This window comes from Phascolarctos cinereus, unplaced genomic scaffold (genome assembly GCF_003287225.1).
Source record: "Phascolarctos cinereus isolate Bilbo 61053 unplaced genomic scaffold, phaCin_HiC Scaffold_4;HRSCAF=312, whole genome shotgun sequence".
NCBI classification, from domain to species: domain Eukaryota; kingdom Metazoa; phylum Chordata; class Mammalia; order Diprotodontia; family Phascolarctidae; genus Phascolarctos; species Phascolarctos cinereus.
This window is the reverse complement of record NW_027555847.1, coordinates 699,911,579-699,930,474: the sequence shown is the minus strand read 5'-3', so window position 1 is coordinate 699,930,474 and position 18,896 is coordinate 699,911,579. Positions and strand designations below refer to the sequence as shown.

At 50.2% G+C, this 18,896-nt stretch overlaps 1 protein-coding gene across 1 annotated transcript in view; it reads right to left on the bottom strand.

The window, feature by feature from the left end:
* The window catches only part of ACAD10 (acyl-CoA dehydrogenase family member 10), a 55,872-nt gene extending 37,182 nt beyond the window's left edge, over positions 1 to 18,690 (bottom strand). The window contains 4 exon segments of the mRNA XM_020970111.2: positions 5,248 to 5,448; positions 9,389 to 9,537; positions 11,900 to 12,104; positions 18,649 to 18,690. Coding sequence (XP_020825770.1) covers positions 5,248 to 5,448; positions 9,389 to 9,537; positions 11,900 to 12,086 — 537 coding nt within the window. The 5' untranslated portion in view covers positions 12,087 to 12,104; positions 18,649 to 18,690.
* Between the last annotated feature and the right edge of the window lie 206 nt (positions 18,691 to 18,896).

Genomic DNA, 18,896 nt, shown 5'->3' with positions numbered 1-18,896 from the left:
TCTCCACCTGCTGCAGAGAGGAGGACCAATTTCCCCCAAAAGGCCTGCTGAGCATGCTACCACTCATCCTGTTTGCTTGAATGCGATAAAATGAAATCTATCGACTGCCCTATAGATTCCCAAGTCACAAACTCAGACCCCTGAAGCCATAAAAATTCTAACAAAGTCGGGTTTATGTTTTGTGATACAAAACAAAATATCCTGAGCAAATTCACAATCAAATTATTAGTATGAGGTTTGAAAAAAGCCTTACCCTATGTTGTGCTTTGGGCTTACAGTACAATTCTTTGGGTGGTTTTTGTTTTTAATGGAACTATGCTGACAATCTGCAGTGTCTCCCTAATACCTCCAAAATAAAACACAAACCCCTTTGTTTGGCATTGAAGTCTTGACCAGGCCCCTTCTTCCCTTTCCAGCCTTATCACATATCACCTCCCTCCATGTATATATTCTACGGTTCAGCCCCACTGGCCCACTTGGGGGTCTTCCCACTCTCACCTCCACACCTCTGCGTGGCCTGTGATTTGAACCGGAACACACTCTCTCCTCGTTTCCATCCCTTAGAAGCCCTGGTTTCCTTCAAACTTCAAACACTGGTTTCCACAGGAAGTCTTTCCTGGCCCTTCCTATCCCTACCAAGTGCTAGTGCTTTCTCTCCCAAAACTCTCTGGTATCACTGTCCATAGATGCTGTATATTCTAACATGATAAACTATACAGCAGGTATAGTGATGAGTGTATGGTCTCTGCCATCAGAATGTAAGCTCTCTGAGGACAGGGGCTGTTTCACTTTTGTCTCTGTAACCTCATCAGCCAACACAGTGCCTGGCACATAGCAGGCATTAACAGATGCTTCTTGATGAATCTAAGGAGCCTGAAACACTGAACCCTCTATACCAAGCCAGGGAAAAGAAATGGTACATACACCATCCCCCATTCAGATATGATGTGGCCTACAGCCGTATGCCGGGCTCCGGAGGAAATGAGACGGGGCCTTAATCTCAGTGTTTCCCAGCATCATCCCTGGGTGTCCAATATTTGGGGACCAGCTCTGCGACTTCTATGGTGTAGGGGACTCTACATAAGGGAACTCCCTTTGCCCAGGTGGTTCAGCACCTGCTCTGCACCTTATAGCCTCAGGGGACTCCCTGTGGCCTGAGAACAGTGACATACCCAGGGTCACACAGGAAGTATGGGTCAAAGTTGGGACCTGAACCCAGGTCTTCCTGACTAAGGCTGGCTCTCTAGCCACAATAACACACTGCCTCTAGGAAGATACAGAACATTTGTTTAGTTTATAAACTAAAATATATCCTCTTGGATGGGAATTATAACTGAAGAGGATGTAGTAAAGATTATTTGCCTTGACATTTAACACATCCCTACCCTACCCCTTCCCTTTCACCCTAGGCCATCTAGGTTCTGACGCTGACTTAAGAATTCAAGTATGGACAGAACCTTTGAAGGCACCAGGAAACAGTGCTCCATTTATTACAGGTCTGGGAAACTGAGCTTCTTCTGGCCCTCTTGGGCAGTGTGTGTGTGTGTGTGTGTGTGTGTGTGTGTGTGTGTGTGTAGGGAGTGTCTACCAGAAAATGGGCCTTACATGGCTACAGAAACCCCTAAAATCAAAACTTTGGGGGGCGCCCTAGGATACAACAAACTCCCTGGATGAGTCTTGGAACAACCCCAGTCTAGATCCTGAGGATAAGAAACTAGCCCTTGCTAGGTAGTGAAGTGGGAAGACCCAGAATCAGAAGACATGAGTTCAAATTTGGCCTCAGATGCTTATTAGCTGTGTGACCCAAAATTCAGTTAACATCTGTCTGCCTTAGTTTCTTCATCTGCAAAATGGGGATAATAATAGCCCCTATCTCTCAGGGTTGTAGTGAGGACTAAATGGGATATTATTTATAAAGCCATTTGTCAAGCCCTTATTTAAATGCTAGCCATCATCATCAGTATCGTCATTGTCATCATCACGAGCCATCCTGGAGTGGTAGGTACCACAACTGCACTAGCCTCGAACAGCAATATCTTAGGTGACCAGGTGATTACCTCTCTACCCGGTCATCTCAAACTCTAAATGAGGCACAGAAGGGTGAGCAGCCCCTTCTAAATATCACAAGTCAATAAATCTCGTCTGGAATCTCCAGCCACCTGTTAGACATCTGGAACGGGATATCCCGCAAGAATCTTAAACTCAGCATGTCCAAAATGGAACCCATTCTCTCTCCCCCAAACCCTCCCCCACACACACCTTCCCTATTCCTGTAGAAGGCAACACCATCCTCCTGGTCCCTCAGGCTCCCAACCTAGGGGTCATCCTGGACTCTTCACTACCACTCACCCCCACATCCAAGCTGTTGCCAAGGCCTGTCCATCTCACCTCGGCAGCATCTCTCAAATACGGCCCCTTCTCTCCTCTAATGCGGCCCCCGCCCTGGGGCAGACCTTCATCACCTCATGCCAGGACCATCGCTGTAGTCTGCTGGGGGACCCACCTGCCTCAAGTCTCCCCACTCCAATCCATCCTCCAAAGCGATTTTCCTACAATGCAGGTATGACCACGACACCCCCTACTCAATAAACTCCAGGGGCTCCCCATCATCTCCAAGAGCGAATACAACATGCCTATCCGGTCTTCAATGCCCTTCCTAACCTGCCCCCTCCGATGCTTCCAGCCCCGCACCTTACCTCCCCAACGCGTCCTCTTCCACCTCGGGACCCGAGCCTCCTGGTTGACCCTGCCCCAGAATACTTCATCTCCCAACCAGGCACCTTCCCTGCATGTCCCCCACACCTGGAAGGCTCCACTCTTTGTCTCTGCCTCCTGGCTTACTTCGGGTCTCACCACCTGCCAGAAGCCTCTCCTGCCCTCCTTTACTGCCAACCCCATCCCTCGGAGATGAACTCCGATTATCCGTCCACACCTTGTTTGTACACGGTTGTTCATATGATGAATCCTCCATTAGACTGTAAGCTACTTGAGAGCAAGGGCTACTCTCGCCTCTCTTTGTATCCCTGGCACACAGTAGGTGCTTCATAAATGCCTGTTGATGACCTGGAAGGTGCTGCTCAGAAGCCAATGCCTTAAGTCGACATCCTTCCTCTTCAGGAGCCAGAGAGGGCAGCTTTGGGGAAGAAGTGCTCCCAGTGACACAGTCCCAGAGACGGCCAAATCTGGCTGTGCTGCTCAGAGGCTCACAAATCGGTCACGTCACACTGTGTGCCTGCTGTGTCTCTAGAGCTGCCTCCAGAGGTTCTTTCCCATTATTTCAGACAACACTGACCCGCTCCCTTCTTTGAAATCCTTTTCGGGGGGACAGCTAGGTGGCACAGTGGACAGAGCCTCGGCCCTGAAGTCAGGAGGACCTGAGTTCAAATCCAGCCTCAGACCAAACACTTGAACTTAACAGCTGTATGACCCTGGGCAAGTCACTTAACCCCAACTGCCTTAAAAAAAAAAAAAAGAATCCTTTTCTGTCTGTGGTTCTTGATTTGGCTTTTACTCAGGTCCTCTGACCCCAAGTTTGTCAGTCAATAGTCCAATAAGCATGTATTAAGCACCTACTATGTGCCAGGCACTGCACAAAGCTCTTTCCTGGCACCTTGCACCAAGGGCGATGGCACAGGGGTCTTGGGTAGAGAGCAGGATTTATGGACAGAAAGGGGTTTGCTCCTCTGCTATTATTTAACTGTTCCAGGGGTGTCTCTCTGCCTCACCAAGCTGTAAACTGGCAGGTTAGGCCTTGCACTCCTCCTCCTCCTTCTTCTGGAATCTCTCCTCCACTCTCTCCCTTTCTCTCCACTCATACAGCCACAGCCCAAGTTCAGGCCCCTGCCCTCTCTTGTCTGGCTGTCAGAACAGCTTCCTCACTGGACGTCCCACTCCAGGTTCTCATGCTTCCAATCCATCCTCCAACAAATCTTCCTGCAGCAGAGGTCTGACCTTGCCCTTCTCCTGTCACCTCCCCATTACCTGTAGGTTAAAACACTAACTGCCTGGCTTTGCATTGGACGCCCTTTCTCCTCTGGCTCCAGCCACTCTCCCAGAGAGATCCTGCGGCACTGCCCTCATGCCCGCTCCACTTCCCAAGGACTGGCTTACCTGCTACTTCCTGAACCTGGTGAGCCTGGAAAGTACTCCCTCATCACCTCTGGGGGTGGAATCCTTAGCTTCCCTAAGGCTCAGCTCAGGGGTCAGCTCCTAAGGGAAGCCTTTTCAAAAGGCCCTGGTCACTCCTGCTCCTAGCACATAAAGTCCCCAGCTTCTGTCTCTATGGCTTGGCCCTCCACGGCTCTCATAGCTAGCAGCCACTCTCACCTCCCCTCCATCTCTTAGGCCTGTTTCCTTCAAAACTGTTCAACGGACAGACGCCTTCTAGGGAAGCCTTTCCCAATCTCCCCCTCCCCCCCCCTTCCCAGCCCTCTCCAATTGACTTAGTATTCATGTAGGATATGCTGTAGCTCTAACTATACCTCCCTGCCTCCCTGGAGAAAATGTAAGCCCCTTGAGGGCAGGGCCTATTTCATTCTTTGTCTCTGTAGCCCCAGCTCCCAGGGTAGGAACTGGCCCAAAGAGCAGGTGCTCATTGAACCCTTATTGGCTAGAGATGAATTAACTCTTCAGGTGCTTAGCAAGCTGCTGTACCCATAGAAGGGGCTCATAAATACTTGTGCAATTGAATTCTATTCCTGATCTATTTTTCCAAAGCTTAAATAAATGCTTTTGTAGAGAGAATAATCTTCTAGTGAAGAAGATGGATACTCAAGTGGGCAAAGTTGTGGCCAGACTGAGCACTCTAGAAAGTGGTCACAGAACGGAAGGGGAATAGGGCTGGCCTTAAGAGAGACAGCGGGACCAGGGCTCCCATGGCGGGGTGGAGGGTGGGGGAGGGGCTGATAGAGGCAGGGCGCCGATGAGACCAAGGTTCCCATGGGGGGGGGGGGTGTTGATGATCTGAAGGCCAGAGTGGAGCCTCTCACTGCAGTGAGTTTCCAAAGCTGAGGCCTGTGTAGCCACTCACTCCCTGAGGCCCACGCTCAGTCATCAAATCCTCTAGCGTTTGACCTTGGGGAGAGTACAAAGACTTTGTCAAGGCTTCGCCTTGGCTGAGCTCCTCCATCAGGAAGCAGGGCCTCTTTCCAAGGCCTGCCAGGATGAGGTGCCTCAGTCAGTGCTCCAAGAGAAGGAGGAAGGGGAGGGGGCCACTTTCTACGCTATTTTTAATCCCTGCAGCCTTACCACATCAAACTGTTTCCGGTCCAGAGGCAAAAAGCTCTCCCCATTGGGGAGATAGAAATTATTACTAAGAACTGCAGTCTTCAGGCCTTCTGCCCGGATTTGACTTATCGCTTCTGTCATCACTGACAACTGCTTCGAAAATTGTCTACTGGTCAGCAGAGAAAAAAATGAGCCAACCGGCACCGGCGACGGCGACTTTATCTAAGAAATAATGAGAAAAAAAAACCCAGCAATCAGCAACAGCGGCAGCAGTTGCAGCAAAAAATCTCCCCTAGTCTGGGAAAAGGCTTTCTTAGCTCTTGACCATTACTACCTGGTGGCCACGGCCCAGGCTAATTACAGCTGCCCCAGGGAAGCGTCCCACTTAGGACTTTGCCTCAACTTTGCAGGGCAGTTACTGTGAACCCCTATTGACTCTGAATGGCTGGGAAACAAAGTATTCGGTTTTACCAAATAGTGTAGGACAGGGGTGGAGAACCTGCAGCCTCGAAGGCCATATGTGGCCTCCTAGGTCCTTGGTGCAGCCTTTTTGACTGAGTCCAAGTTGTACAGAACAAACCTTTTATTAGGGGATTTGTGGTGTTAAGTTTGGACTCAGTCAAAGGGCTGCACTTGAGGACCTTGGCCTCGTATGTCCAATTTGCAAAAACTGGAAGACAACAGAAAACAGCGCAGTTTAGATTTCCCCTCTGCTGTGGGACCCTGGGCCAGTCACTAAACTAGTTAGCGCCGTGGGGGGCTCTTTAAGACCCTAAGTCACAAAGAAGGTAAGGGTCTGCCGTGAACAGGGGTGTGCTCCCTACATTAATACAATCACAGGTCTCATCCAAAAAAAAAAAATTCAACTCAAAAACTGCGGGGCTAACAGCTACAGCTAAATTTTTCTGCTGTTTCAGAAAATTCATCGTTTGAGCGCTCCGGGGCCACTGTCATGATTATCATCACAGCCCAGCTGCAGAAGGAGGGAACGCTGGAGCCAGGGCTAAGTCTGGGCTGGTGCAATCTGGAAGGAGCTTTATTTTTAAAATCCCTGCTGTCGGCTGCTTTCCTGTGCAGATCTCTCCTTTCCATAAAAATTGTGTGCAGAATACAGAAAAGAAGAATCAGCTCACTGGAACTCTCTTGTTGTTTGCATTCTGGATAGATGGGAATTTATGGTGTCTGTGCTGAAAGGACCATCCCATGGAGGCTCTGAGGTTAGGAGGCAGGGGGAGCAGTGGACAGAGTGAGGTTTTGGGAGGCAGGTGAGACCCGAGTATGAATTCTATCTTTGATCCATACTAGCTACGTGACCTGGGGCAAGTCAAGTACTCTCCATGAGCTGAAGTTTCTTCATCTGTAAAAAGGGATAAAAAAGCTACCTCATAAGGTTCTTGTGACATGGAAGATGATAGATAGATAGATAGATAGATAGATAGATAGATAGATAGATAGATAGATAGATAGATAGATGGAGATAGAGATGGATAGATAGATGGATGGAGGATAGACAGATGTGATTATATATCTATATCTACCTATCTAATACTGATACTATACGTATATATGTATGTGATTATATCAACATCTATATCTGTCTAGTAATTGGCAAACCTTTGCAAAGACTATGGGGATGTCGGCTCTTAGCAGCTAACATGCACAGAGTATAATTGGTAGTACACATTCCCCTCCGCACTGACACATTGCCTTGCCAGACCAATGGAACATGTGACGTGAGAAGGAATAGGAGATGGGACACAAGGAGCCCAAAATGGACCCCTTTCTATGACAGTCCTACGACAGGGAAAGGGCTTGTGCCAAACATCTGGCTGCCTATACCTACAGTCTTGTTGGCTCTTCTAAAGAAACATCTGCTCTGGCGGCCACACCCCGTGGCTGTGAGTGCCCCCCTCTGTCTTGGGCCACCTTCTCTTCGCCCTCTCTCTCACGGATTTGTGCAGATGACTCCCCCACGTCTACATCCAGGCTCTGAGCTCGCTGCCCTAAGCTTCTGCCCCATATCACCAATTCCCTATGGCACATTCAAACTAGATGTCCCAGCATCTAAACTGTAACATAGCCAAGGCTGAACTCATCATCCTGGCCCCTAGGCTCACTCCCTCTCGTGTCCAGGGCAGCAGCAATCTCCAGCTTCCCAGGCTCACTCCCAGAATCGTCCTGGCCTCCTGGCTCTCCCTCTCCTCAAACCTCCAATCTGCTGCCATGTCTCTTTCTATCTCCACAATCCGTCCCTTGCATCTGACCCTTTCTCTCCCTTCCAATGGCTCTCACCCTAATTCAGGTCCTTGTCACTTCTCCTTGAGATTCCTTAAACAGCCTCCGACTCAGACTCCCTGCCTCCAGTCTCTCCCCTCTCCAGTCTGTCCTACATGCTGCTGCCAGGACGGTTTTCTCAGACACAGATCTTACCATGTGGCTGCCCTCCTCAATCTACTCTAAGACCAAATATAAACTCCTCTATTTAGCTTTTAAAATCCTCTGCAGCCTCACTCCAACCAATCTTTCCAGCCTGGTTGGGTATTTACTCCCCTTCTTGCCAACTTCCATCCAGCCAAACAGGTGACCCACAACCGTCTATCTCTTGTTTCCAGACCTCTGCGCAGACATGCCTCATGCCTGGAAGGCCCTCTCTCCTTACTCCTGCCTCAGAGCCCCCCTCTTTCTTTAAGATGTAGCCCAAGCACCATCTTCTGCAAAAAGCCTTTCCATACTCTCCAAGTGTCAGGGCCCAAACTACCGTGTGTGTGTGTGTGTGTGGTGTGTGTGTGTGTGTGTGTGTGTGTGTGTGTAAAGAAAAGGAGACAGGGAAAGAGAGAGAGAGAGAAAAGAGGAGAGGGACAGAGAGAAAGAGAAAGGAGAGAGAAAGAAGAGGGAGACAGAAAGGGAAGAGAAAAGAGAGAAGGGAGAGAGAGAGACAGAGACAGAGGGAGGAAGGAGAAATGAGAGAGATTAGTAGGGCATCACTTGACCTTTGCGCTGTCCGTATTTGTATGTGCTCGGTCCCATTAGACTGGCAACTCATTGTGGGGAGGGACCGTTCTGCTCTCTGAATCTGTAGCCCCAAGGCCTTAACAGCTATGTGTTGAATGATGAGTTGATTTTAACACATTGTGGTTAAACTAGACACACAGATAGGCCTTGGGTCTAAGGCCAGCAATTGCTAGTGGGTCGTGAGTAAAGAATATTTATTTTGATTCGCTTTTCTGTGAAAGTTGACAGGCTCACATGCCTAAAGATGTGCCTTAGTCAAATCCTTCATTTTCCAGGTTAGCACAGGATAGAGAGGGAGTGACTTGCCCAAGGTCACTCAAGTAGTAAAAGGCAGAACCAGGATTTTAACTCGCTCCCTCTGACTCTAGGTCCAGCGCCTCTTCCGTGACACCATACGAAATGGGACAACAGACAATCTACTGAAACTAGGTATTCGGTAGATTGTAGGTGTTAGAGCTGGAAGGGACCTTCGAGGCCACCCACTCCTGTGGATGATGCAGTCGGATGTGTGGGGGATTAGAGCGCTGGGCCTGGAGTCAGGAAGACCTGAGTTCAAGTCCAGCCTCCGACACCTTCCAGATCTGCGACCTTGGGCAAGTCACTTCACCTCAAATGAGGTAATATTTGTAAAAGTGCCTGACACATAATAGGCATCCTATCAATGTTTATTCCCCCTCCCTTTTTCAAAATGGGGTCCTTGGACTGCTAGCGGTATTTGAGACCTTTTCAGGAGGTCCATGAAGTCAAAACTGTTTTCATAATACTAAAACATAATAATAATACCAAGACTGTATTTTAATTTCAAATAAGCAAATATTCATAAATATAACTCATAAAAACCCATCTTTGGCTGGGTAGGGGTGTCTTCAATCATTTTTAAGAGCATAAAGGGGTCCTGAGACCAAAAAGTTGGAGAATCACTGATGTCCTCTGATATCCTCGTGTTAGAGACAAGGAAAGAAGCCCCGAAAAGGTTGTCACACTGGGGGCAAACAACAGCAGAATTTGAACCCAGGTCCCCTAATCCCAAGTCCAACCCTCTACCCCACTATGCGCTTTGCAAAGTTGGACTTAAGGCAGCTTAATGAGTGAGCACAGCAGCCCCCTACAAAAACAAGCGCTGCAGGGAAAATCTGCTCCTTTCACTCACCATCTCAGAGCACTGTGTCCCAAACTCCTGTAAAAATTCCTCCACTGTCATTTCTCCTCTCATGAATCTCATCCAGGGCCCCTTATCCCCTCCAGTGACAAAGGCCTTGATGATTGTTCCGGAAGGGATGTGATTCTGCGCCTCCCACACTAGAGAAAGCAGAAGAGCCCCATGGGGCAACCTCGGTCAAAAATGTTGGGGACATCCAACTGTGTGGTTCTACCTAGAGCAGAGGCGGAGCAGCCGTGGCCAGGCATTCCAGGGAAGCTGGGGTCAAACAAAGCCATTCACAGTCCCATTCCTGCCTAGTATCACACAGGACCCTCACGGAGATGGTCAGGGACAAGGCCACTGAGTTCTGCTTCGTTCATACCCACTCATGACACCCTCCAGAAGTGAGGAAACTGCAGACATGCACAGCGACCAGCCCAGAGGCCACTCATCTAATAAGTCACTGGCCCTCTTACCCACACCCTTCAGCCTCAGTCCCCAGGAGTCTCCAGAAATATGATAGTCTAAAACTTAAGTTTGGATTCAATCAAAGGGCCACACTTGAGGACCTAGAGGGCCACATGTGGCCTAGAGGCTACAGGTTTCCCACCCCTCTGTCTAAAATGATCAATTTGACAACCAAAAAATGGTAGACAGTAACTAAGTCCAGGAGACATTCTGAGAGGGTTCTGGTCAGTGTCTGGTCATTCTTCCTTAGTCTACTTGTTTCTATCTGTATTATTTTCCATTTTCTGCAGCAATGATAGGATTTCAAGCTAGAAGGGATCCCAGGGACCATCTCACCCCACTCCCTCAGAGAAGTGACTTGGCCAAGGTCACACCAATGAACCCAGATCCTCCGACTCCAAATCTCAAGTTTCTTCTCTACCTTTCTGTATGCCTCTCGGCTTGTCATTCTTTACGGCTCCCCTCACCCCAATGACAGGAGGTGTTGTGAAGCAGCAGAAAGAACACCAAGTCTGGCATCAGAGGACCTGGGTTTGAATCCTGACTCAGCCCATGTGACTGTGGGAAGGTTCTGTGACCTCTCAGTTTCCAAAATGAGGAGGTTGCACTGGATGGCCTCTAGGGCCCATTCCTACTCTATGGCCCATGAGCAGTAACACCCCCTGCTGTCTTTATGGGGGCAGGTGGAGAACGAAGGAAACAACAGCCCAGATTTCCCTCCCCTCTAAAAGTCAGCTGCCCCCTTAGAAAGCACTGAGGCTGCCGGCTCATTAAAGAATATGGTGCCTGCCCCGGCCACTCCCAAAGGTGGCCCATCCTCCAGCTGAGGCCAGGAGCATGGGGGGCGGGGAATCACAAGAGCCAGACAGCAGGCCGGGTACCCTCTGGACAGTAGCACACATTGCTGTGGCTGCTCTAATGCATCAGGTCCTTTCACTATCCTCTGAGGCTTTTTCTCTTCTCCCAGTCCCGTAGGGACCAATGGGGCCTCCGTCTTTGTCTTAAAGCCCTTAGGATCGCATTGAGCGAGGCCCCCTGCAGTGGTGGGCGAGAAGGCCTGAGGAAGGACTCAATCTGTCTACTAATGAGTGTTGGTTAAGTGCCCAGTACCTATGCCAGGCGCTGTGTGAGGAAGGCCAGGGCTCAAGGGCCCCCTCTGACACAGGACAGCTCAAGCTGCCCCCTGCAAGTCACAGGGCACAGTGCGGGGCACATGGCAGGCGCTTAATAAATGCACAGACACAGATGTCTCAGTGCGCTGGGCAGCCCGTGGGGCTTTAAGCTGCAGAAAAGCTATCTGCTTGTATAGGTGGATGGAGTTTCTGCCTCAGAAGCTCCCTATACCAATGATATCACTGGCCTAGACTTTAAAAAAAAAAAGGAGGAGGTAGAGGTTTAAAAATAGTCCCTAAAGGTAGCTTTTTCACAGCAAACACTCCATTAAGAAGTGCTCCAAGGCAGCTGGCTACTGGCACAGAGCACTGGGCCTGAGGTCAGGAAGACCCGAGTTCAAATCCAACTTCAGACATTTACTAGCTTTGTGATGCTAGGCAAGTCACTTCATTGCTGTCTGCCTCAGTTTCCTCATCTGTAGAAAGGGGATGAGAATAGCACCTCCCTCCCAGGGTCGTTGTGAAGATCCTCTGAGATAATCATAGTAAAGTGCTTAGCTCAGTGTCTGGCACACAGCAGGTGCTACATAAGTGTTAGCTACTATTATGATTATTTGAAGTAGGCCCTCGGGGCTTTGGAATCAATTACATAAAACCAAAAAATGCACTTCCAGGATCCTAGCTCTCACAGCCTGATACACGTTAGAGGGAATCTACTGCAACCTGTTGGAGGAAGAAGGAGGAGCCCAGCTCGGGGAACCGGCCAGTCCTAGGTCTGCACACAGGCAGGCAGTGGAGGACGCATCCTAACTGCCAGACCGTGCTCTCTTTCCGCTGCACCCCACTGCCTGCCGCCTCTATCACGAGAGGATGGCCTTGGCAGCCGTCTCAACCTGTGTCCCCAGGGTCCTGGAAAGAGACATAACCTCGGAGAGCTCACCTGCAGCCACCTTGGATGGGGCAGGAATGAGAACCCCACCCATGTCAAATATCACAGCTTTGTAGGAGCCTCCCCCAGAGTGTTTCCATCGGAGCGGGTGCCAGGCCCAAATCTGGGACGGCTGCAGTCGGGCAGATTTCCAGGCCCACGGGACGGGAGTGCATCGGAAAAGCCTTAGGAAGCCCATGACGACACTCGACCTATTCTGGAGGGAGGGAGAGAGGCATAGTTTATCCGTCTTGGTCTGGCTGCCACCATATTGATGAGAAGACGTAGGCCTGAGGTAGAGTCTTCTAGCTGTCCCTCAGACCCTCCCCACAAGTCCCAAGTGGCCAGAGGATGATCCATCTCCCTCCTGGGCTCTACCCTGGGGCTTTCTTCAAGATGCAGCTCAAATTCCATCATCTGCAGAGGCTTTCCCAGTCCCTAGCCCAGCCTTTCCCAGCTGCTAGAGCCTTTCCCTCGGAGATGACCATCTATCCACTCCATGTGTCCCTCATGGGCAGAGACTGTTTCTGCCTTCACATACCCAGACTTAACAGTGCCTAGCACAGGCTTAATAAATTTCTTGTGGATTGACTTTACTATCTACTGTGCAGTGTGGAATCCCTCAGTTTACTTCTTATGAAACAGGGATAACAAGATCTCTTGCCTGTTCAATTTGCTTTGTATATAGTTTCTATTTATTCATCTATATTTTCTCAGTAGAATGTAAGGTCCTTGAGGGCAGGGACTGTCTCATTTTTGTCTTGAAATACAGAGGAGGCAGAAAAGGAAAGAAGAATGAAAAGGAATGCATTATTTGATTCAAGAAAACTATATTAATCAACCAATCAATAACAATAATTATACATAATAGCTAATATGTTATCTATATTATATATAATATACACTAGCTAATATCTGCTAGCTAACATTTATATAGTGCCTACTTATGTGCCAAGCACTGGGCCAAGTGCTGGGGATACAGCCCTTAAGGAGTTTATAGTCTATCACAGGTGACAACATATAAGACAACATAACCGCACAAGGACACACAAAACACATTCCACCTCTCCTGTGCCCGCCTGCCCTCCCCTTGTTCTTTATTCTCACCCTAGACCCCTCAGTTCTTTCTAAGCCATCTACCTTCACCCTAGTTACACTTTCCTCCCTTCTCATCTTGACTGCTTTGATGAACCAGTCCAACTGGCCATTATCTCCTCAAGTCCCTTGCCCCCTTATCAAATGGGTGATTTTGTCCTGCCAAGCCTCTGCCTGGCACTCCCACTAGCCAATGTCTTTGCTCCTACTCATGTGTGCCAAAGAGAGCTGAAGAAAATCCTGATGCCATGCTGATAGAGACTACTTCAAATGAATGTCACATGATCTCCCCTGGTCCCTCACTCCAGCAACACTTCCCTAACTAATTCCTTATACTGCTCACCCTGGTGGCTTTTCAAAACCTGCTCATCCCTTCTCCATCCTCCCCTGCCTCCCTCTCCTTATCCCCCTCACTTGAGAATCTTGCTCCTCATTGAAAAAAATAGACCATTGGTGGAGAGCTCCCTCTTCTCCCCTCCACCTCCTCATCTCAAGTCCCTCAGATGCCTTCCCCTACTCTCTCCTCCCTCCTTCACTCCTGTCTCCCAGGAAGGAGGGTCATTATGGTGGCCTGGGCAAACTAGCCTCCCTCTCTGCACAAGCAGGAGATGGTCCCCTCTGTCATTCGCACACTCACTAATCTGCTACTTCTCTGCTGTTTACAGACATACTCATGTCTCTTCTATCCTCAAAAACTCTGACTTGATCTCCCCATCGCTGCTAGCTGTCATCGTACACCTCTCTGATCTTTCATGGCTTAGCTCCTTGAGAAAACCACCTACAACCAGCACTTCCTTTCCTCTCCTCTTCTAAAAGCTCCGCAGAGACTTCCAACCTCGTCCCTCAACCTAGACTGCTCTTTCCAACCTCTTACTGGCCAGATCGATCCTTCTCGCCCTCTCTTCGGCCTTCAACACCACTGTTCCTTCTCTTCTCCTTCTCTAGGTTTTTGGGACATCATTCTCTTCTGGTTTCCCTCTTATCTTTCCGACCATCCTTTCTCAGCCCCCTTTACTGGCTCTCCTCCCTCACCACGGATGTCCTAGACCCTTTTCTCTTCTCCCTCTAGAGTGTCTCACTCAGTGCTCTCATCAGCTCGCAGATTCAATCATGATCTTTAACGTAAATTATTTTCACATTTTTATCCAGCTCTACCTACTCTCTTGAACTCAATTCTCCAACTGCCCACTGGACATCTTGAACCGAATGTCCCACAGACACCTGGAACTCAATATATCCAAAACTGAACTCATTAGCTTTTCCCCAAAACCCTCCCCTCCTCCTGACCTCCCCATTACTGTCAAGGGTACCAGCATCCTCTCAGTCACCCAGATTGGTAACCTAGGGGCCATCCTCCACAACTCACCCCGCCATATCCCCCATGTTGCCAGATCCTGCTTGTTCGGCCTTTTTTTTAGCACTTCTGGTATAACCCTGACTTCCCTCTGACATTGCCATTAGCCTGGCACACGCCCTCATCACCTCCCATATGGACTATTACAATAGCTGCTGGTTGATTTCCTCGCCTCAAATCTCTCCCCACTGCCATCCATTTTCCACTCTGCCGTCAAGTGTATCTGCCTTAAGTATAAGTCTGACCACGTCAGCCTTTTCATCAATAAACTGGCAGCTCCCCACTGTTGCTGTTTGCCCTTCGTTCTTGAAGAGGACCACGACAGCAGGGAGGTGATGCCGTGCCTTGCAAGTGAATTGGATTTAAGTGAGGAGGGCTGTGCAAAGTCACCAGCCTCACTCTCACCTCGGGAGCTATCTGGGTCCAACAGCAACATATCAAGATACAGATCAGGATGAGTGAAGATGGCCCCAGATCTCTATTACCTCCAGATAAGAAAAAGGAAAATCCCATTTGGTGTTTAAAGCTCTTCATCACCTGGCTTCCTGTCGACTTCACCTAGTGACCACAATATACTCTACCATCCAATATTGTGGCTGGGTGAGTGAAGAGAAGGGAAAATGACAAGATGTGGCAGGTGTCTGAATACGAGGGTGAGAGTGAGCAGTCAAAGATGGCTCTGAGCCTGGCTACTGAAAAGGAGATGGTGCCCTGATGGTAACAGTAAAGTCTGGAAGAGGAATGGGCTGGAGGGGAAGGACAGAGAACCGTTCAGGGAACACTGAGATGCCCATGAGACATCCAGCTCACAGGGCAGCGACTGATAAAGGTTTGTTGATTGTCCCAAGGTTGGCCCATGAAGAGTGGATTTCACTGGGTCGACTTATTTTTATACACAAAGGGGACTCTCTCCACCTAACACAGCCTATAATTCCTCCCCATTTTAGTGGGAGGAGTAAAAAAAAAAAAAAGCAATCCCATTTACTATCCCCGTTGGACAGCAAAGGAAACTGAGGCTGGGAGAGAAGTAGCCAGTGTGACATGAGGACTGATCAGCCTCTCTGTACCTGGCTAGGCTGGGTCTCAGGCAGCCCATTCTTAGCTTCCCAGGTCGGCAGAACCCACCAGACCTGGCCTAACCTTCTAAAGCTTGGAACTACCTCTGAGCCCAGATGAGGAGACAGAGGAAGGCTCTGCTATCCTGGCTTCTCTTATTAGACACTGGTAGAATTCCTCTTTCATAAAACATTCATGGCCATTCAATGCTTGGCAGGACGTGAAGGTAAGGAGACTCTGACCCCAGCTCTGGCACCAAACAGCTATGGTTTGGACAGGTCACTTCTCTCCAAGCCACAGTTTTACCAGCTGCCAAAATGAGATAGTGACTCGACGGCCCTACATGTCCCTTCCAGCGCAGATATTCTCTATTTATACCTTGGGCTTGGGAGTCAAGGAAGACAGCAAGAAGTTGTGGGAGAAGTCCTGGACTGGGGATTCAGGAAGAGTATCTCAGGCACCTAAGAGATACAGCGCCCCTATTCTGCAGATGAAGAAACTGAGCCTGAGAGAAGTCAAGTGACTCGCCCAGGGTCACATAGGTAGATCTGCCAGGCAGGATTGGAACTCCACCCTGCCCCAAGCTATTTACAAGCTATTTGACACTTACAAGCTATTTGAAACTCCTTGGACCTCAGTTTCCTGAGCTGTAAAAAACAGGGAATTGGATATCATGGCCTCTGAAGTCTTTTCCAGCACTGAATCTATGTTCCTTTGATCTGTGATGCTCAAAGCTAAAAGTTTGGGAGGCTCTTTGGGGCTCTGGAGAGCTAAAAGAATCTTCTTTCCACTCCTCATCAGGTAACTTAGGGCTTCCCAGGCCATCCCATGGAATGGAACAGTCCGTGCAATGTCCTCTCCCCCAGACTTGTCTCCATTCATGCAATCTCCCAAGCTTGGAAAGGGCACAGGATTTTGAGTCAGGAGACGCAGATGCAACAATTATTAGCTGTGCAGTCAAGGGCTGGTCACTTCTGATTCACCAGCCTCAGTCTTTTCTTTTTTTTTTGCGGGGTGGGGGTGGGGTTAGGCCACGGGGTTGAGCAACTTGCCCAGGTCACACAGCTAGTAAGTGTTATGTGTCTGAGGCCACATTTGAACTCAGGACCTTCGGAGTCCAGGGCCGGTGCTCTAGAGATCCACTGTGCCACCCAGCTGCCCCACCCAGCCTCAGTCTTCACAGCAGCAAAATGGGGATAATAGCCACACTTGTAGTATTTATTCTTGTGAATAAGAAGAGAGGATAGAGAGCACTTACAGCCTGTCCCCTCCAAATCCGCTGCCTGGAGCCTTCCCATCTCTGCTGAGGGCACTACTGCCTTCCCAATCACCTTGGAAACTCCTTCCTCACCTCCACGGCCAAGCAATGGTGGGGTCTGACGCCACATTTCTCTCATGGCCCTACCTGAGTTCCACCCCTCACCTGGACTATCCCAGGAGCCTCTTGGTTACCTCCCTGCCTCAAGTCCCCAAACCTAACACTCTCACCTCCACACCTCTGCACATGCTGGCTCCCCCACCCTCTCTACCTGGATGGATCTCGGAATGCTTAAGCTCCCAGGCTCAGCTCAGAGACTGCTTTCTCCGAAGTCTCTCCCGATCCCAGCTCTCTTCCTCCAGAACTAACCAAGCTGCTTATTTCCCTGAACACCTATTCCCCATAAGAAAGTCAGCTCCCTGAAGACATAAATGTCTACTATCATCATTACCGTTGCCTCAAGACACAACCCCGTGAAGCAGGCAGGAGGCATTGATTCTTATCCCCATTCTCCAGGTGAGGAAACTGAGGATCAGGGAAAGGAAGGAAGTCTGGCAGGTTTATGAAGCTCAGTGAGTGTGAGGGCAGGGAGAGGAATCACAGAATCTGGAGGTGAAGGAGATCTCACAGGCCCTGAAAGGGTCTGACCACTGGCCTTCCAGCCTTTGCTTGAAGACAGCCAGAGACAGGGAGCTCATTACCTCCCATGGCAGCGCTTTGGAGCAACTGTTACCATAGAGGTAAAGAGACTCACCCAGAGTCACCCAGCTAGAAAGCAGGATTTGAATCTGTGTCCTGCTTGACTCATAATCTAGTGAAAAGGGTCCTCAGAGACCTACAATGGGTCCAACAATGTTGCCTTGGCTTTTTGCATTCCTGCTATTCCCCAGAGCTTTGGACTTGGGGTCCCAAGACATGAGTTCAAATGGCGGCTCTGACGGTTATTAGTAAATCCCTCCTTCTCCAAGAAGCCTCTTCCCAAGCCCATTGCGCTCCTTCCCTCTGTAGACTGGGAGTTCTCTGAGGGTAGGGTCTGTCTCTGTCTTCCTTTGCACCCTTAGCCCTTAGCAGAGTGCCTGCCCCATGGGAGGCACTTCATGTTTATTGACTGACTTTATAACCTCGGGGCTAGTGACCTGGACTTTCTGGGCCTCAGTTTTCTCAACAGTTCAAACGGGCACAGTGACACGGGTAGTGACTGCCTCCTGAAATTACTGGGAGATCAGAGGGCTTTAAAAGGCACTTTGCAAACACCTCAGTCAGTGGAACGACCTGGGGACAGTTTCCGCGTCTTCTTTGTTTGCTCCAGGGCACACAGCAGGCACTAAGTGCCTGCTGCCTTGACTTGACTTAGACGCTTCCCTCCTCCAGGAAACTGGGGCAGAATAATGCCGTCCAAAGGCTGCTAGGACCTGAGGGCTCGAGGCAGGATTGGAACAGACAGCACGGTCCCAGGGTCAGCGCTCTAACGCCCATCTGGTCCAACTCCCTCATTTTGTGGGCAAGGAAACTGAGGCCCAGGAAGGTGACAGGAATGCTCAGGGTCACAGGAAGAAAGAGCCGAGGCAGGATTTGAACCCTGGTTCTCGGGCTCAAAAGCAAATGTTCTTTGTACTGGGCTACATGAGGTCCTGGGAAAGCAGCCCGAGCTATTCTCTCACCCGGCAGAGAAGAAAACTGAGATCTAGAAAGGACCAGGGACTGTTTTAAGTACAGGAGGAACGCCCCCAAACGAGACCCCGCTACCCCCCTTCCCATTTGGCCACGCCCCTCTCATGCTCTAGCCCCACCTCACTCTCCTCTGGCCACACCTCTCTCAAGCTCTAGCCCCGCCCCTGCCAGGCCAGTCCCCTAACGCCTCTAACTGCGGCCTCTTGGCGCGCGCCCCTGATTCCCCCCACCCCCCCCAAGCTCGCGAGAGGGGGAAGGAGGGGGGAGACTTCTCGGGAGCTGGGGCAGATGGAAAAGGGAGCGGAGGATAGAGCCGAGCTAGCTCACCTTCTCGGAGCGTTCTGCTCATGTGACCGCCCCGCCTCCGCCCCTGGCCCCGCCCCGCCCCGGTCACGTGCCCCTCGTCACGCCAGTGACAAGCGGACGGCGGCCGGGAGGCGGAAGTGTCGGGCTTCTGAGGTGAAGCGAGCGCCCGAGGGAGCGCGGGGCCGGCGGTATCAGCAGCGGCAGCTGGGGCCCCGGTAGCCTGCCAGCCAGCCAGCCAGCCCGCCCGCTCGTGTGGCGGTGGCCTGCGT